At 39.3% G+C, this 18,236-nt stretch overlaps 1 protein-coding gene across 15 annotated transcripts; it reads left to right on the top strand.

The window, feature by feature from the left end:
* Positions 1 to 1,848: 1,848 nt before the first annotated feature.
* Positions 1,849 to 17,907, top strand: LOC107864188 (serine/threonine-protein kinase tricornered). Of its 15 annotated transcripts, none has more exons than XM_047409085.1 (19): positions 1,852 to 2,170; positions 2,394 to 2,422; positions 2,650 to 2,688; positions 2,804 to 2,842; positions 4,926 to 4,961; positions 5,139 to 5,164; positions 5,273 to 5,513; positions 8,815 to 8,989; positions 9,660 to 9,743; positions 9,830 to 10,071; positions 10,197 to 10,416; positions 11,522 to 11,601; positions 11,684 to 11,768; positions 12,770 to 12,901; positions 12,987 to 13,100; positions 13,214 to 13,261; positions 16,009 to 16,093; positions 16,302 to 16,358; positions 17,440 to 17,907. In XM_047409085.1, the coding sequence occupies exons 7-19, from the start codon at positions 5,293 to 5,295 to the stop codon at positions 17,538 to 17,540; spliced, it is 1,644 nt and encodes a 547-aa protein (XP_047265041.1). In that variant the 5' UTR covers positions 1,852 to 2,170; positions 2,394 to 2,422; positions 2,650 to 2,688; positions 2,804 to 2,842; positions 4,926 to 4,961; positions 5,139 to 5,164; positions 5,273 to 5,292; the 3' UTR covers positions 17,541 to 17,907. The 15 variants fall into 15 exon arrangements, with proteins under 15 accessions (XP_016565968.1, XP_047265041.1, XP_047265043.1 ...); XM_047409087.1 differs by adding an exon at positions 2,259 to 2,296 and having other exon boundaries at positions 1,857 to 2,170; positions 5,143 to 5,513; XM_047409083.1 differs by adding an exon at positions 2,259 to 2,296 and having other exon boundaries at positions 1,869 to 2,170; positions 5,139 to 5,513.
* Positions 17,908 to 18,236: the final 329 nt, after the last annotated feature.

The raw sequence follows: 18,236 nt of genomic DNA, 5'->3' as shown, positions 1-18,236 counted from the left end.
TGCGGTACTCCACTCACCTCCAAGCATCTCCAGAGCACCTCCCTGGGGACTTTGTCGTACGCCTTTTCTAGGTCGATGAACACCATGTGCAAATCCTTCTTCCTCTCCCTATATTGCTCCACCAACCGCCGTACCAGGTGAATTGCCTCCGTCGTCGAGCGGCCGGGCATAAATCCGAACTGGTTTTCCGAGATAGACACTATCCGTCTCAGCCTCACCTCGACCACTCTCTCCCAGATCTTCATAGAGTGACTCAGTAACTTAATCCCCCTATAGTTATTGCAACACTGAATGTCCCCCTTATTCTTATAGAGGGGGATCATGGTACTCCACCTCCACGCCTCGGGCATCTTTGCTGTCCTGAAAATTTCATTGAACAATGCAGTCAACCACCTTACACCCGCCTCTCCAACGAACTTCCAAAACTCCACCGGTATCTCATCCGGCCCCGTCGCCCTACCCCTTCGCATCCTGCGGACTGCCTGTCTAACCTCGTCTACCTTAAAACGTCTACAATAGCTAAAATCCCGACACTCCCCTGAGTGCTCCAGTTCCCCTAACACAATAGCTCTGTCCCCCTCGTCATTCAAGAGCCTATGAAAGTACGACTGCCATCTCTTCTTTATGTGGCCGTCCTCCACCAACACTCTACCGTCCTCCCCCTTAATGCACCGCACCTGATCGAGGTCACGACCCTTCCTCTCCCTAGCCTTAGCGAGTCGGAACAACTTTTTCTCCCCTCCTTTCCCCTGTAACCCTGCATACAAGCTCTCAAAAGCAGCCGTCTTAGCTGCCGTGACCGCTGACTTCGCCTCCTTCCTCGCTAGCTTGTACTCTTTCCTGTTTACCCGCTTCTCTTCTTCGTCCTTACTTTCCACCAACTTAGCATACGACTCTTTCTTGGTCTCCACTTTCTTCCCCACCTCTTCATTCCACCACCAATCCCCCCGATGATGTCCGGCCCGGCCCCTAGAAACACCCAACACCTCCCTTGCATTTTCCCTGATGCACGTTGCCGCCCTGTCCCACATATTATCCACGTCCCCCCTACACTCCCACACCCCCATTCCCGCCAACCTCTCCCCTAAAAGAATTCTTTTTATAACAAGCAGAAGCGGATGAATAGGGAGGAGTATAAGTTAGCTAGGTAAGAGGCTAAGTTAGCGGTTACGGTGGCTAAGACAACAACTTTCGAGAGCTTGTATGCAGCTTTAGAGGTGAAAGGCGGAGATCAGAAGTTGTATAGGCTTGCCAAGGCTACGGAGCGGAGGGCACCTTGACCAAGTGAAGTGCATCAAGGGGGAGGATGGAAAAGTGTTGGTGGAGGATGCTCACATCAGGAGAAGGTGGCCATCTTATTTCCATAGATTGAAATAAAATTATTACATCTCGAATTTGTGATATTATTTTTATTCTAAATTGATAGAAATAATAATTTCATAATGAATTATTTCGAGTAACGTGTATTACAATCAAACGAGCTCTAAAATTATATAACAATATAGAACAATAAAAATATATTTAATGTAATTTTACATAGTCGAGTTCAGGAAAGGTAGAGTGTAAATATACTTTTATTTCTACCTTAGAGGCACAACAGTAGTGCAAAAATATTTATATTCTCTACGTTTCATTTTTTTTAAATCTATTTTTCTTTTTAATTTATTTTAAAAATGACTATTTTCTTAGTAAATTTTAAAATTCAAATTTTTATATAAAATGTTTAAAATTTAAAATCATATGATTAAATGACATTTTGATATATTTTTAATTTGAGATCACAAAATTTAATTTCTTTCGTAAAAAATATTTAATTTAATTATTTAAAAGTAGTTTTTAATTTTCAGTGCTCAATCAATTAGAAAAGGAAAAGGAAAGGCTTTGCTTTTCTCTCTCACACAGTGTTGTGTGTATCCATGGTGAATTGATGCCACCAAAGCACAAAGTGGTCATCCCCACTCACACACAACTTTCTTCTTCTTCAACTAACACAACACAACAACAATATCTTTCCTTCTTTCTTTCCCTCTTTAGGGTTTCCAATTCACAATTCAACTAGTATGTTATTCCAACAACTCAACTATATCTTATTTCACTAAATATTCATCCTTTTTCCCTTTTGGGTTTTCTTGATTTGGTACTAAACAAGCACAATTAAGCATTTTTGGAGGTAAAGTTTGAATCTTTATTGTTTTTTTCTTTTACTGTTTTGTAAATATTGATTTTTTCGTTTATGGGTATTGTTGATTTGGTTCAAGAGTAGCAGAATTAAGCATTTTTAAAGCATTTTTTTGAGGTAAAGTTTAAGTCTTTATTTTTTTATTTATTTTACTGTTTTCTAAATACTGATTTTTTCCTTGCTGGGCATTTTTGATTTGGTTCAAAACAAGCAGAATTAAGCATTTTTGGAGCATTTTTTGAGGTAAAGTTTGAATCTTTATTGTTATTACTGTTATTTTCTTGTATGTTTTTTTTCTCTTTTTGGGCATAAATATTCATTTGTTCCTTTCTGGGTTTTGTTGATTTGGTTCAGAACAAGTATTTTTTGAGGTAGAGTTTGAATCTTTATTGTTATTGCTTTTACTATTTTGTATGTTTTTTCATTTTTGTAAAAATATTTATCTTTTCCTTTTTTTTTATTTGGTTCAGAACAAGCAGAATTAAGCATCTTTGAAGTATTTTTTTGAGGTAAAGTTTGAAAGTTTATTGTTTATTGTTTATTGTGTTTACTGTTTTGTATGTTTTTTCCTTTATGTACACAAATATTCACTTTTTCCTTTCTGGGTTTTTTGATTTGGTATAGAGCAAGCAGAGTTGAACTTTCTTGAAGCATTTTTTTGAGGTAAAATTTGAATCTTTCTTGTTATTGCTCTTACTATATTTTGTTTGGTTTTACAAATATTCATCTTTTCCTTTCTGGGTATTGTTGATTTGGTTCAGAGCAATCAGAATTAAGTATTTTGAAGCATTTTTTGAGGTAAAGATTGAGTCTTTATTGTTAAGAAGTTAAGTGTAGCTTTTGGGATCAGTTGATTTTTGCTGATTTTTTTTTTTTTTTTTGTTAAGAAAGTGTCCTCCTTTGGTATAAGCTTGAACTTTTGTTAGAGGATTCTGTATTTTGGGGCTGTTGAATTATCATTTTTCTTGGTCTTTGTCCTATTGGACGTGTTGATCGATGTAGTGCCTTGGTGTATGTTATTTGTGGATGATTTAGTGTTGATCGATGAGACGTGGGGGTGTGTGAATGAAAAATTGGAGGTTTGGAGGCAAACCTTTGAATCTAAGGGGTTCAGAGTGAGTAGATCCAAGACGGAGTATATGGAATGCAAGTTTAGTGACTTGAGGCAGGAGGACGATGTGGTGGTGAGATTGGACTCCCAGGATGTTTGTAAGAGGGATAGTTTTAAGTATCTTGGGTCTATGATTTAGGAGAATGGCGAGATTGATGAGGATGTCTCTAATCGTATTGGAGCACGATGGATGAAGTGGAGGCTCGCCTCAGGAGTGTTGTGTGATAAGAAGGTGTCTCTTAAACTTAAAGGAAAATTCTACAGAGTGGCAGTCCGTCCGGCCCTGCTGTATGGAGCGGAGTGTTGGCCAGTCAAGAACTCCCACATCCAAAAATTGAAGGTGGTGGAAATGAGAATGCTGCGTTGGATGTGTGGACTTACTAGAGGGGATCGAGCTAGGAATGAGATTATCCGGGAGAAGGTGAGAGTGGCTTCGGTGGAGGATAAGATGCGGGAAGGAAGATTGAGATTGTTTGGGCATGTGATGAGGAGGGGTACGGATGCCCCAGTTCGTAGGTGTGAGAGGCTAGCTTTGGATGACTTCAGGAGAAGTAGAGGTAGGCCGAAGAAATACTGGAGGGAGGTGATTAGACATGACATGGAGCAGCTACAACTTACTGAGGACATGACCCTAGATAGGAAGGTGTGGAGGGCTCGGATAAGGGTAGAAGGCTAGTGTGAGTGTGTGGGTTGTAGCGAGTAGTTAGGTGATTTTCTTGTGTAGCAGCGTTAGTATTCCTTGGACTGTGTCCATAGGTAGGAGTCTCTAGCCAGGAGAGTTTGGGTGTGGTGGGTGTCTTTGGTCTCTGTGTGTATGTTCCTACTTGGTGGGTGTCCTATTTCTTAGTCCTTATTTCGTAGTGCTCTTATTTCTCTTATCTCGCATTTTCTATGATTTCTATTTTTGCTATTTTATTTCTTATTTCAATTATGTCATCCATCCTGCTGCTTGTTTCATTACGACCTTGTTTACTATTCTTTATCTTGAGCCGAGTGTCTATCAAAAACAACCTCTCTACTTCTTCGGAGGTAGCAGTATGGACTGCATACATCTTACCCTCCCCGGACCCCACTTTGTGGGAACACACTGGGTTTGTTGTTGTTGTTGTTGGTCTTTGTTCTCTGTCAATTTTGACTTAATTGAGCAATTGCTTGTTACGGGTTAAAAATTAGAAAATGGATTATGTTTCTTACTGCTGTCAAATTGATATTACATAGACATTTCGGTTGAAACCAACGGGGTCCTCTTTTTTTTTTTTTTTTTTTTCAAATGATAATTTTCTGTCCTTTGATGTAGTTAAATGGTTTCTCTTTGTTTCATGATATATGGAGGACTATCTTTTGTGCTATTTACTTCCGATGTTGGTTTTGATGGACAAGCAACTTTGAAGTTCGAGATTTCTACTATTTTTTTAGATGTTATTGTTTACACCTCCCTAGGAGCTCCCGCCTTTTCGCTCCCTTGGTTACTCGAACTCAGAACTCCAGGGTTGGAAGTGGAGGGTGCTTACTATCCGGACAACCCATATTGTCTAGATTTCTACTCTGGTGTTATTTCAGATCGACTTTTTACTTTTTCTTTGTTCATGGAATAAGTCCTATTATCCCCTTTTGTTTGTTGTTTTTGGATGGCAGTGCTGGTGGACAGTGTATGAGATTTACTCTTTAACTGTGAGTATCATGTAGAGTGCTTTATCTTACTAACCTTTAATTAAAAACACTGAGCAAAACGAGAATGCAGAAATTTTAGATTTTGACGGAGTTTTAGTTGCCTGTAATGGTTAGTTTCTCTGTGCAAACACGAGGCTTCTTCTTGATTGAATGATTTTATTTTCATTTGTCCATCAGCCAGAGCATTCAATTGGTTCCTTATGGTGCGTTAAAGCTTGGCTTGTGTTGATTTCTGGAATACTTGTTGTCAAAAGAAGACAAAATTGTTCTTGCAGAGTTCTATATTTTGTGATTATTGCTCGTATCTATAGTAAGTTGACTGAGTTGGAGGATGGAGACTGCCAAGCGATGGTTCAGTAAGCTCGGCAAAAAAGATAAGCCCAAGCCTCCCAAGAAGCAGGAAACTACTGGTAATGGAAAAGAAGGGTCAAAATTGTCATCTCATGAAGAAACACCTTCAACTGCCACTAAACAGAAAGTTGCAGCTGCCAAGCAGTACATAGAAAAACACTACAAAGAACAAATGAAGAGCTTGCAGGAGCGTAGAGAACGGTATTGTCCTTCTTATAAATAACTGTGGATTAGTATTGGTCGTCATTCATAGATGCGTGTCCTTGCAATCGAAAGTTCATTTAATCAATGGACAACTTGTCTTTACTGCTGAAGGGTTGAATAAAGATGAAAAATAAACTCAACTCTCCATGACATTCTATTGATGCTGCAGTTGCCACTTGCCAGTATGCAACAATTAGAATCTTAGTTACATCAGATTTCCCATCTTGCATCTCTCAACAAACATTGGGAAGCTGATGACTTTTATACAATAGCTATTTTCTTATCCCTTCTCACGATCATCCTTGAATTTATTATCCCTTTCCAAAAGTTTTTAATGTAGTTTTTGTTGATTATGTTGTTAACAATAACTTTTCTGATAAAAAATAAAACCATAACTTCAAATTAGGATAATTGAAGATGATGTCATTAGATGGAGGGAAACTCAGCACTATTCTTCTGTACAAGTCATATGGCCTCATCTGACACCTAGAGTTGGTTCTTAAATTGTTCCAGATAGCTGGAAATGAGCTGTGTGTTCTTTTTGATCTGCTGGTGCACGGTTTAGAATTCGGTGGATAATGGGCACCCCTATACCCTTCTCCACTCAAATACCAGGCTTTTGGATATGAACTCATGACATGCGCGTAACGCATGCATCACACCTTATGCTCTTACCACTAACCCAAAGCTTTTGGGGGCATAAATGAGCTTTGTGGTCTTAATACATGAATTATTGCAGATGCATGATAAATTTGTGGTAGTCCATCGTTGATCTTGTAGTTCAAATGGTTACCCCGGTATGTTTGCATGTAGAATGTTTCTAGTTTTAGATCAAAGGTTCAATAAAATCAAATATTTGGAAGAGCACTAAGGGCCACCCTAGGAAAACAACTTGGACACTTTGTGGCACTCTGGATGTCATTCCTAGTTCTAGTGTTTTAGAATTATGGTTTTAGTTATGTGTATTAATTAGGTTGGTGCAAAATTCAAATCTTTCTTGAGCATCAACAGATGGTTTCTGGTATAAGGTATTTATGTTTGCAAACACAGTTAATATCCGAATGCAGTTTGCCTTTCATGACTCATCTTGGTTCATCAAGAAACTGATAATTCTACCACCTCAATCCTTTCTCCAAGTATTTTCTGCCAGTAAAGCACACAATCCAACATCTATTATATCTCCACCGTTCTATCCTTTGTTAAACAAGTGTTCTCTTAAAACACATGGAAGTATCTGATGAGCTTGTTCTGGATTGTATAGGATGATAAGGCCCTTTATTTTGTTAGCCCTTGGAAGTTCATGGGAAAATAATCAGATTCACAAGACAAATGAGGAAATAGGAAATGAATATTCAGAATTTCTGATAGTTTGCTCTGTGCCACCTTGAGATAGTAAATTCCTTGCAATGTTTAAATGTTCATGGAGAAACATTACGTGGAATGAAATTTGATACATGTTTTTATTTCCTTTTTTGGGTCATGTGAGGCTCAGATATTCATGCTGATAAGAACTAGGTAAAGTTGTAGAAGTCCCGAACTCTTGCCAAGATTTTTCCTGCATTTTGGATAGACCTAGTTACAGGTTTTAAAGGGAAATTTGTGGGAATTATAGGAAACTCTAATATATATCTCCGTACTTGTTTCATTGAAAACTTTGCCAAACTTCAAATATAAACTTTTGGTGGCTATGACGTTCCTTTTAGCATAGTTGACTTACTATTGCCGAGAACCATATTATTGTGTAAGTTCTCTACTGTTGTATACAACTTGTATTTTCTGCTGCATTAATACTATTATTCCAACTGTGAAAAAGTCGCTTGAGATAGTTAGTCATGTCCTGCGCTGACCTCCAAATGCACCGGGTCCATAGGTGTGAAATCATGAGTAGTGAAGGTGTTAAAAAGAGGCCGATGTAGGCGCAAAATCACATGGAATGATGTTGTCTTGAAAGACCTACAATATCTTGGAATCTGTACAGACCTAGCAGAAGATACAGCACAAGGGAAGTAAACAATGTATACAGGCAATACATATGTAGATGAAGAAAGGCGATAACAATAGTTGGGAATATGTTTTAGTCACATTGTACCTGTGCTTTAGGTCATGCTTTCTAGGAGTTTTTTAGCCCTATTAGTAATTTCTATGCTAAATAGGAAATATCAAAATTTTTAGTACATTTTGCCATCAATGGTTTGCTCATCTGGAAAAAATTGAGAGACTTGTGTCTTAGGTCACAAGTTCAAGCCCCGTGCTATGCGAACGAAGTCAAGTATATAAGTGAAGGGTAGAGGGATGGAGCCATCATTCCCGAGTTCGGAGGCTGTGGTTGGCCCTCAGAGTTGGCTGCCAATGGATTTCTTGGTCATTGGATAAAGAATTTTAGTATTTTTTATTTTGTATAATGTTTGCCTGAGATGAATGTAAAAGGAACATGACCAATAAAGATTCATATAGCCGATCCTAACTTGTTTAGGACCGAGGCGTAGTAGTAGTAGTTGTAGCTTTGGTGGTATTTTTGATTGCCTTTAGCTAAATTTTAGGTCTCTAGCTAGCTATGGGAGAAGGAAAATGGGATCTAGAGTAGACAAACCATTCACAGTTGCGTTTTTTTGTACTGAGTAATTAGAGTAGAAAATTGTTTAGCTCTTGTTGGTTGTCCCTGATTTCTATGGATTTGAGCTGTGGTATGTATCTTCAATGATGTATGTAATTTGTGAAGGCATAGCCCCTGAACTACAAATCATGCCTTTGCCTCCCTATTCATAGACACAACGGTTGCATTCAATGCTTGCTTAATCTCTTTAATCGAGTTGATCAATTTTTGTAAGAACCTTTTGATAGTTCGTGCATCTGCTGATCTGCATGTCCTTCCTTTACCTCACTCATTTATAGGCTGGCCAACCAACATTTGCTCTGTTCAACTCACTTCTTGTAACTTTATAAGCATGTTTTGGGTGACTTGTCTTCAGAGTTGATTGTTGACTTTCTTCAGAAGTTCGGATAAACACCCTTATGTCATCCTTCATTTTTTTATTTAGAAAATACTTATGTTGGTAGTTTTTGAAGTTCTATGTGGCCATCAATGTAAATCTTGAGTTTATGGTGATCCTCTTTCATATGATATGCGCTTTTTACTAATTAAGAAATATGCTTTCCTTACCATCACTCCATTCTTTTATCTTTTCATGTTCATTGTGCTTTAAATGAAATGTACATACAAAAATCAATTCTTCTTGAAGAATAAGCTTGCTTTGTTTGAAATGTTTGCTTGAATTAAGAAATGTTTGCTTTGTTGCAGTCGCAATATGCTTGAAAAAAAATTAGCTGATGCTGAGGTTTCTGAGGAAGAGCAGAGCAATTTACTGAAGTACCTTGAGAAGAAGGAGACAGAATTTATGCGCCTTCAAAGGCATAAAATGGGTGCTGATGATTTTGAGCCCTTGACAATGATAGGAAAGGGTGCATTTGGGGAGGTCTCTTTCTTCATCTCTTATCACATGCACAGATCCTTTATTCCTTCATATGTCTGACTAGCATAATTGTCAAAGAGAACTGTTATCAGCTTGTACCTTTTCCCCTTGGGGTTCGAGCATCAAAATTTGATATAGATTGAGTTAAGGGCACTCCAGGGTGTGGTGGCCTAGTAGTCAATAATGTGGGTTGGGGAACCATGAGGTTAGGTTCTAATCCGGAGGCAAAAACACTAGGTGATTTTCTTCCGTATGTTTAGCTTTAAGTGGACAAAATTACACGATACCTTTGCTGGTGTATGGTGGAAGGTACAGGTACCCTGAGGAATTAGTCGAGGTGCACTCTCGCTGATCCAAGTGTCATGGTTGAAACAGTATCATGGTTCAAACAATTTCATGGTTGTCTACATCATACATACAGATCAGATAGTTGGAAATGGAACCCTTTCCCTAGTGAACTTTATAGGTTCTTTTACTCTTTGCTGGGGCAGACCAATTTCTTCATGGTGGCAAGCTTTTGAGCTGTAATGAAGAAATGATAGAAATCAATAAAGTTCACTCATGGACCATCCGTCTCCCCTCTCTTTCTTTATCGTTCCCCTGAATCAGAAATAGAGATAGCCTTGGAGATTATATTCCTTTTGACCTTGTAACTTATTTTGTCTTGCTTCAGGTTAGAATATGCAGGGAGAAGGCAACTGGCCATGTCTACGCCATGAAAAAGCTTAAGAAATCAGAAATGCTTCGTAGAGGCCAGGTAAAAAACAGAGAGTTTTGTCGATAGCTACCAGGTGATTATTTGTGTTGCATTACTGATTTTTGCTTATCAACTGTGTTTCTTAGGTTGAACATGTTAAAGCCGAAAGGAATCTGCTTGCTGAAGTGGAGAGCAATTGCATTGTTAAGCTTTATTGCTCTTTCCAAGATGAGGAGTATCTTTACCTAATAATGGAATATCTTCCTGGTGGAGATATGATGACATTGCTGATGCGCAAGGATACTTTAACAGAAGATGAGGCCAGATTTTATGTGGGAGAGACGGTCCTTGCTATAGAATCTATCCATAAACACAATTATATTCACAGGTGGATATGAAGTTTTGTTTCTGTGTTATGTGGTTGCAGTGACCTATCGAAGTGTTCTTTTTTGTTCCCTTTCTCCATTGTTTTCTTATCTAGGAGGAATAATTTCTTCTATCCAAAATTTGCAGAGATATCAAGCCTGATAACTTACTACTTGATAGACATGGACACATGAAATTGTCAGATTTTGGATTGTGTAAACCGCTGGACTGCAGTAATCTTCAGGAAAAGGATTTCACAGCGGCAAATAAGTTAAGTGGTGCTCTTATGAGTGATGGACGCCCAGCCCCTCCAAGGCGCACTCAACAGGAGCAACTGTTGCATTGGCAGAAGAATAGGAGGATGCTTGTGAGTTCCTTATTACAACCAAGATAAATGAACATTCCATTTTCATAATCTTAAACTCAGCCCCACTGCCTCATCTCTGATCCTCCTTAAAGTGAAAAGATTGGAATAGGAGAGATAACTTAAGCACAAGTTATAGGAATATCTGCATGAGAGCCATACAACAAGAACAAAAACATACCTGTAATCTCACAAGTGGGTTCTTTTGGGGGTGCGGGGTGGGGTGTGTGTATGAGGACCTTACCTCTACCTTGGGTGGTTGAGAGGCTGTTTCCAAAAGGCCCTCGGCTCAAAAGCCATACATATGTATGTATTCCCTTTGGTAGCTCTTTTGGTTTCTCATGTTTAGCGGTAGCTGGGACAAAAGGGCTCCATGAATGAGAGAGAAAGTCAGTAAGAGAGACTGAACCTGCAATGCCACTTCGGGGTTGGAGTGGAGATTATTTCAACAAAGCTGAATTTTCCAAACGGTTTAGGATTGGGGAATTTACTAAGGATGTGATATATATATAGATATATAAATATATATATATATATATATATATATATATATCTATAATCCCTTTAGGTCATGGAACATGCTCTTGAGCCGGGGGTCTATCGGAAACAGCCTCTCTACTTCTTCGGAGGTAGCGGTATGGACTGCGTACATTCTACCCCCAGACCCCACTTGGTGGGAATACACTGGGTTTGTTGTTGTTGTAGGTCATGGAACATGTTGCACACCTGTGTTGTAAACTCATGCATGGTTAACTCTTAAAGTTACCACTGAGGACAAAAAGGGTTGCAATATAAGTGAACTGTCATTCTCTCCTCTCCTCACCTCCTTTTTCTGATCAACTTTGCTACGCACTCCCCTGTAGTTACTATTTTCAGATCTCTTCTGATCCGTAGCTCTTTTCTCAAGTAACTACCGTAAACTTGACCCTAGCAGCTGGATTGGAAGTATTTGGTTGAATTCCTTTTTTGGTGTATTTGTTGTGGAATTTAGTAAGAGTTCTTCCCTCATCCCTGCTTCTGTCTAGTAAGGGACTGCGCCAAATTGTTATTTTTTATAGCTCCTTGTATTCGTTACATGGAATCATTTTAACACAATGATGTACTGCAGGCTTATTCCACTGTTGGGACACCTGATTACATTGCTCCGGAGGTTTTATTGAAGAAAGGATATGGATGTGAATGTGATTGGTCAGTATCTTCGTATTATGTTCTCTCTTTTAAGTCAAAGCTTATATTGTTTTATTACATTTTCTGCATGTTCCTCTATCAGGTGGTCACTTGGTGCAATCATGTATGAGATGCTCGTGGGATATCCCCCGTTCTATTCTGATGAACCTATGTCCACCTGTAGAAAGGTAAGAACTAGAGTTTGCTCATGGTGAGAAGTCTCTAGTGTTTGGAATCCACTGGTTATTATGTATGCACATTCATACTTATGGTCTTGTTACTCATGGGGTTTCAGGTTTTCTGATGTTTCATTTAGTTAGTTTTCTGGTTTGGGGCACACAATTAGAACTGAAGCAAATATATTACTAATAGAAATTCAATACTCTGTAAATAAACTTGAATGACTCTCCAAGGCTCCAAGGCTGCTCTATTCGCCCAGTCTAAGTTGATAAGAAACCTGGAAATGTAATTGTTTGCCTGAGCACAGTGAGCGGTTTGCTATATGAAGTTAACACTTCCTGGCAATTTTCTTAGAATCATTATGATTCATTCAGTATCTCACTTACATGGAAAGGACCAGGAGGAAGCAATACAGTTTAATCTTTATCGTTATGCATCTGAATACTTGCCTCTTAAGATCTATGGTTCAGAATCTCATGCTCTATTTAGTTCACATTGAGTGTGTGGGACACCACATATCCTGGCTATATATGGGAGGGAGTTATTGGGATTCTGGAAACTGGATGACATGCAGCTTTTTTGCTTCCACTATATTTAGATGGTCTATATGTGCATTCCCATATTCACCGACTTAATTGTCAGCAATTCACATAAGACCTGGAATGAAATGCATTCTTATGACATCCTTCTTCGACATGCATATTCATTTCATTGTGACATAGGGTTAAGGTCCAAAAAAATCTGTCATGTTCTTTAAGCATGATTATTGCTTTTAGCAACATTTGCCCAAGATAGAGTTCTAATCAATTTCTTGTTGCTGATTTCATCTTGTTCTTGTCACACTTCTCAACTATTGAAATGGCATACTGGATGAGCTCTACTGCATCAATTATAATGTATACAACGTTTGGCCACAACTTGCAATATATGCATCAAATGTTGTAGCTTTCCAGTTTCAAGTTCCATTTTGATCTTTCTAGTTGACAGTCAAATTGGCTTGTTGCTACAGATAGTAAATTGGCGGACTCATCTTAAATTTCCTGAAGAGGCAAAACTATCTCCAGAAGCAAAAGATCTCATATGTAAACTCTTGTGTAATGTAGAACAGAGACTTGGGACCAGGGGTGCTGATGAAATAAAGGTACTTGGTGTATTCAATGTGAATCCCGCGAACACTTAGAATGAGATTGGACTTGGGAAAATTTAATCGGTTAACTGTGTTTCAGGCTCATCCATGGTTCAAATGTGTTGAATGGGATAAACTTTATCAAATGAAAGCCGCATTTATTCCAGAAGTTAATGATGAGTTGGATACTCAGAATTTTGAGAAGTTTGAAGAGGTATGCGGATCACGCTTCAGTCTTGGTTTCCCCCATCAGTGCTACAGTAACCCTTTTGGTGCAATTGTTATTTGCTTGGTTCTCATGTCTTCTTTTGCAAATTTTGTTTGCAGGGTGACAATCAAATTCCAACAACAGCAAAATCAGGTCCATGGAGGAAGGTTCGTACCATTTAACAGCTAGTGAATTTATAACTCGTAGGTGCATGTTGAATTGAGATTAGCTCCGTCATTCTGCATTTGAATAATCAACTGATGGGGATGATTTTGTAACCTGCTTACAATTTCATAATTCATAGGGGCTTCAAGTAATGCATTCTGCCGTTGAATAATCAGCTGATGGGGACCACATATGTGGTCTTTGTTCTAACTTCACTGTGCTTATGCAAACTTGAATCGGGCTACTTCTCTGGGAGTAGCCATTTGCTTTGTATGCTTATCACAGTCCAAATGCGATTTCAAGATGAAAAATTAGAATTCCTGTTCAAGTACTACTTCTCTATTTGACAATTGAACAGAATTGTTTGTAAAATCAACGCAGATATATCTGTTTATTGAGCTGACAGAGGTGATGATTTTTTGGCAGATAAATTCTGGAGTTTTACAGAATTAAGTATAAGGTTGATTTTTCTTTTTCCAAATTGATAAATGTAACTACTTTTGAGGCATTGTAACGGATAAAGGGTACTGTTTCAGTATTGGCAAGAGAAAAATGTGTTTTTTTCCTTCTCAGAATAAGATAAGATAACTTCTGAACGATGAGGGGGACAAAGGTTTCGTGTTGGGGGACTTGGAGAAATCTGAGGAGTGTTGCGATTATGGTTATTGTAGTCGTATCAAGGTTGAGGAGGTCAAGGGAGCTATTTGCAGGATGCGGCGGGGTACGGCGACGGGGCCAGACGAGATTCCAGTGGATTTTTGGAAGAGCACTAGCGGGGCAGGTTTGGAGTGGTTGATAAGGTTGTTTAACATTATTTTTAGGGCGGCGAAGATGCCTGAAACGTGGAGGTGGAGTACGATGATTCTAGCGTATAAGAATAAGGGAGACATCCAGAGTTGCAACAACTATAGAGGTATTAAGTGGTTGAGTCATACTATGAAGGTTTGGGAAAAGGGTGTTAGAGTTGAGGATGAGAAGGATCGTGTCGATCTCTGAGAGTCAGTTCGGTTTCATGCCAGGTCGCTCGACCACCGAGGCCATTCACCTTGTGAGGAGATTAGTGGAGCAGTTTCGGGAGAAGAAGAAGGACTTGCTCATGGTGTTTATTGATCTTAAGAAGGCATATGACAGAGTTCCCAGGGAGATTCTGTGCAGGTGCTTGGAGGCTAGAGGGGTGCCTGTGGCGTACACTAGGTCGATTCAGGATATGTATGATTGTGCGAAGACTCGTGTGAGGATGGTAGGTAGAGATTCGGAGCACTTCCTAGTTTTGATAGGGTTGCACTAGGGATCAACTCTTAGCCCGTTTTTATTTGCCTTAGTGATGGATGTTTTGACGCGACATATTCAAAGGGAGGTTCCTTGGTGTATGTTATTTGCAGATGATGTGGTACTGATTGACGAGACTCGGGGAGGAGTTAATGATAAGTTGGAGATTTGGAGACAGATGCTTGAATCTAAAGGATTTTGGTTAAGTAGAATCAAGACGGAGTACTTGGAGTTTATGTTCAGTGATGTGTCGCCGGAAGCTGGAGTGGTTGTGAAGCTGGACTCTTAGGCAATTCAGAAGAGGGAGAGTTTCAAGTATATGGGGTCTATGATTCAGGGCAATGGTGAGATTGACGAGGATGTCACGCATCGTGTTGGAGCAGGGTGGTTGAAATGGAGGCTCGCTTTGGGAGTTCTATGTGATAAGAAGGTGCCCCCAAAGCTTAAAGGTAAGTTCTACAGAGTGGTAGTCTAACCGGCTATGTTGTATGGAGCGGAGTGTTGGCCAGTTAAGAACTCCCACATCCAAAAGTTGAAGGTGGCGGAGATGAGAATGTTGCGATGGATGAGTGGACATACCAGGAAAGATAGGGTGAGGAATGAGATTATTTGGGAGAAGGTGGGAGTTGCCTCGGTGGAGGACAAGGTGCAAGAAGTGAGGTTACGTTGGTTCGGGCACGTGATGATGAGGGGCTCTAATGCTCTAGTGCGGAGGTGTGAGACACTGACTATGGATGGTTTTAGGTGGGGTAGAGGTAGACCGGAGAAATATTGGAGGGAGGTGATTAGACATGATATGGAGCAATTACAGCTTACGGAGGACATGACCCTTGATGACGCGGATTAGGGTAGAGAGTTAGGGGGTGGGAGTGTGTCGGTAATAGTAGGGGAGCGTTCTTTTGTGTCTGGAGTTTCTTGTTCGTGGTGTTGTGGCTATAGTATTATCTTGTGGCTAGCGGTGTTAGTTTATTTTGCATACCGTACTAGTTTATATGCACTTATCTTTTGTGTTTGGTATACTTTTAGTTTATTTTGCAGACTGTACTAGTTTATATGCACTTATCTTTTGTGTTTGTTATACTATTTTCGGTCCTAAGCCGGGGGTCTATCGGAAACAGCCTCTCTACTTCACCTGAGGTAGTGGTATGGTCTGCGTACGCTCTACCCTCCCCAGACCCCACTATGTGGGAGTACACTGGGTATGTTGTTGTTGTTGTCAGAATAAGATAAAAGAAAATATTTCATCTTGCTATTTATAATCAGCTAATTGGTTGGCAGTTATGATCATTGTGATTCATGTGCGTGCTATATTGGTTTGTACAATAGATCCTTGTGGTCTGGCCCTTCCCCTGACGCTCATAGCTGGAGCATTAGTGCATGGAGCTGCCCTTTTTAACTTCCATTGTCTTTTTCATCATGCACTCCTATAAGATTCCTGAATGTGTTAAACCTGTTTTGACCCTTCTGTTTGTTATTACAGATGCTCTCCTCAAAGGATGTCAACTTTATGGGTTACACTTACAAAAACTTTGAAATTGTGAATGATAACAATGTCGCTCAAATGGGTACTTAGCTTTTCCTTGCGGAAGATTATAATTATTCCATTTGATCTTATTTTGAACTTATCTTGCCTAATATAAGAGTGATTTGATTTCTTCTTTTGTTCTGCATTTGCTAATCAATCCTTTGTTTGTCAAGTATTAAATGGTTTTGTTTTCTTTTGTAATTTTCTGCTTGTGATTTGACTTGAAATGTTTATTTCAATCTTTTCAGCTGAATTGAAGAAAAAGAGCACCAAAGCTAAGAGGCCAACAGTGAAATCGCTTTTCAGTAGGATATCTGTCCCTCCTTTTAAAATTATTCCAGTTTTCATAATACTATTGTAGACTGGAATTATTACTAAGTAATTTTTTGTGGGGGTTTCCCACTCGGGATCTGGTACCCGCATTGGAGCCCGACTAAATCCGGATTCGCACCGGATAGTCCCACATTGGGGGGCAAAGTGCTCCCTGGCAAAGGCGATTCCATACCCCAGGGGCTCAAACCCGAGACCTCTGTTAAGGATGAGGGAGTACATACCACTCCACCACAACCCTTGTTGGTACTTCTTTATGTATTGCTCCTAGAGAAAGAGAGGCAATAGCCGAGGAATGGAAATAATAGTATCACATCTTCACTTGCTGGAGTGTTATGGTCAGGAACCTTATTTAGGACATGAGTTGCAACTTATACTGGGATTTAGTATCACCAACCGTTATATTTAATTGAGTTTCAAGAGTTGGAAGTAAAGGGAATTTTTTTGAATTTCCCATAACGGTGGTGTTTTGTCAGATGTAAACAGCGGATTTGTTTTTGATGACCAAGAATCCCATATGGGCCAACTCTTAGGACCAACCGGAGCCTTTGAAACTCGGAGATAATGGGTCGCCCCTCTACCCTTTGCAGCTTAAATACCATGATGAGTTTGCATGGTGCTGGCCTCAAACCTGTGAATTAAGTCGCTACTCACTTGTCCCTCAACCTTTGCCACTTGAACTGAGTCCCGGAGGCTCGAAACAGTGGATATTACCATCAGCTTTCAAGAAAATAGAAGAATTTAATTATTAGTCGACTCCATTTGCGATTTTTCTTCTACAACATTTTTTCCATCGTTTCATGTGTTCATTCTTGTTATCCTTCTGTCATCTATCTTTCATGGATCATGAATCTGAAGTTTTAGTGGTGGGATATTTTCAACAGCAACGGTGGATATTGCTTTCAGTTTTCAAGAAAATGAGTTGATTATTTGTTGAGCTCTTCTGTTTGCGATACTTTTACAGCATTTTGCTGTCTGTTTCATGCGTTTTTTCTTGTTTTTCCTCTCATTGGTTTGAAGAAACATGCTAAAGTATGGACTTTTGTATCTTTGTAGATGAGGATTCAGAATCTGCTGACTCTCAACATGCTCATGGGAGTTTCCTTAATCTGTTACCTCCACACTTGGAATCCTCGAAGCAGGCTGAACAACTATAGCTACATCCAAAACTAATCTGTTAATAACTTCATGACCATAGCCAAAACAAAGCAAACAGGGACAGCGTCTCAATTCCCTCGTCAACTCAATAGGCTTTCGTTGTTGTGTTTTTTTAACCTAGGTGTATTCCAAGTGTAAGTATAAAGTATTCACGACGAAGGCAGTTCTGCAAATTCTGGTGCAACTGCCTTGCTTCATAGTTTGCGCTTGTTTTTTGTGTAAATTATTTCTTGGAAGTACATATATCATTCTTTTTGTTGCTAGTTTGTAATTTTGCTCACTCTCTAAGCTGCAGAAACTTGAGACCATGTACTTGTAATCTCTTCAACTTTGGGTTTATTTATTTCAATAGCCCCGTTCTCTAAAGATGAATATTCAGGTTTGTGTTCTTGCTGGTTTTTTCTATTATGGATCTTTTGTTATCTCACCTATCATGGATACTGCCCTTTATTTCTGTGCTTTTGCTTTCTCCAAAGATGATAGAATAATGGACCACAAGAATATCTCAGGGAATATGGCAGGTATTTTGTGGAATTAGTCGAGGCGCACAATTGCCAGTAGTTTCTATTGAAAGACGAGACTCTTTTAACAAGGGTTTCATGAGTCTCACTCGCTCGCTTGCTGGTAAGACTAGGACTAGTAGCTGCTTCTGCTTCAGCCACTTGAATTTTCAATTTTGTTTTAGTGACTGTATA

Source organism: Capsicum annuum, chromosome 3 (assembly GCF_002878395.1).
Source record: "Capsicum annuum cultivar UCD-10X-F1 chromosome 3, UCD10Xv1.1, whole genome shotgun sequence".
Taxonomy (NCBI): Eukaryota; Viridiplantae; Streptophyta; class Magnoliopsida; order Solanales; family Solanaceae; genus Capsicum; species Capsicum annuum.
Note: the sequence above shows the minus strand (reverse complement) of the source record. Positions and strands in the feature narration are given on the sequence as shown.

Excerpts from the sequence above, each read along its gene's own strand:
- LOC107864188 (XM_016710482.2), top strand. The coding sequence starts at position 5,293 with ATGGAGACTGCCAAGCGATGGTTCAGTAAGCTCGGCAAAAAAGATAAG. Across the intron at positions 10,072-10,196 it reads AAACACAATTATATTCACAG|AGATATCAAGCCTGATAACT; the intron begins GTGGATATGAAG and ends CAAAATTTGCAG. Across the intron at positions 13,101-13,213 it reads ATTTTGAGAAGTTTGAAGAG|GGTGACAATCAAATTCCAAC; the intron begins GTATGCGGATCA and ends TTTTGTTTGCAG.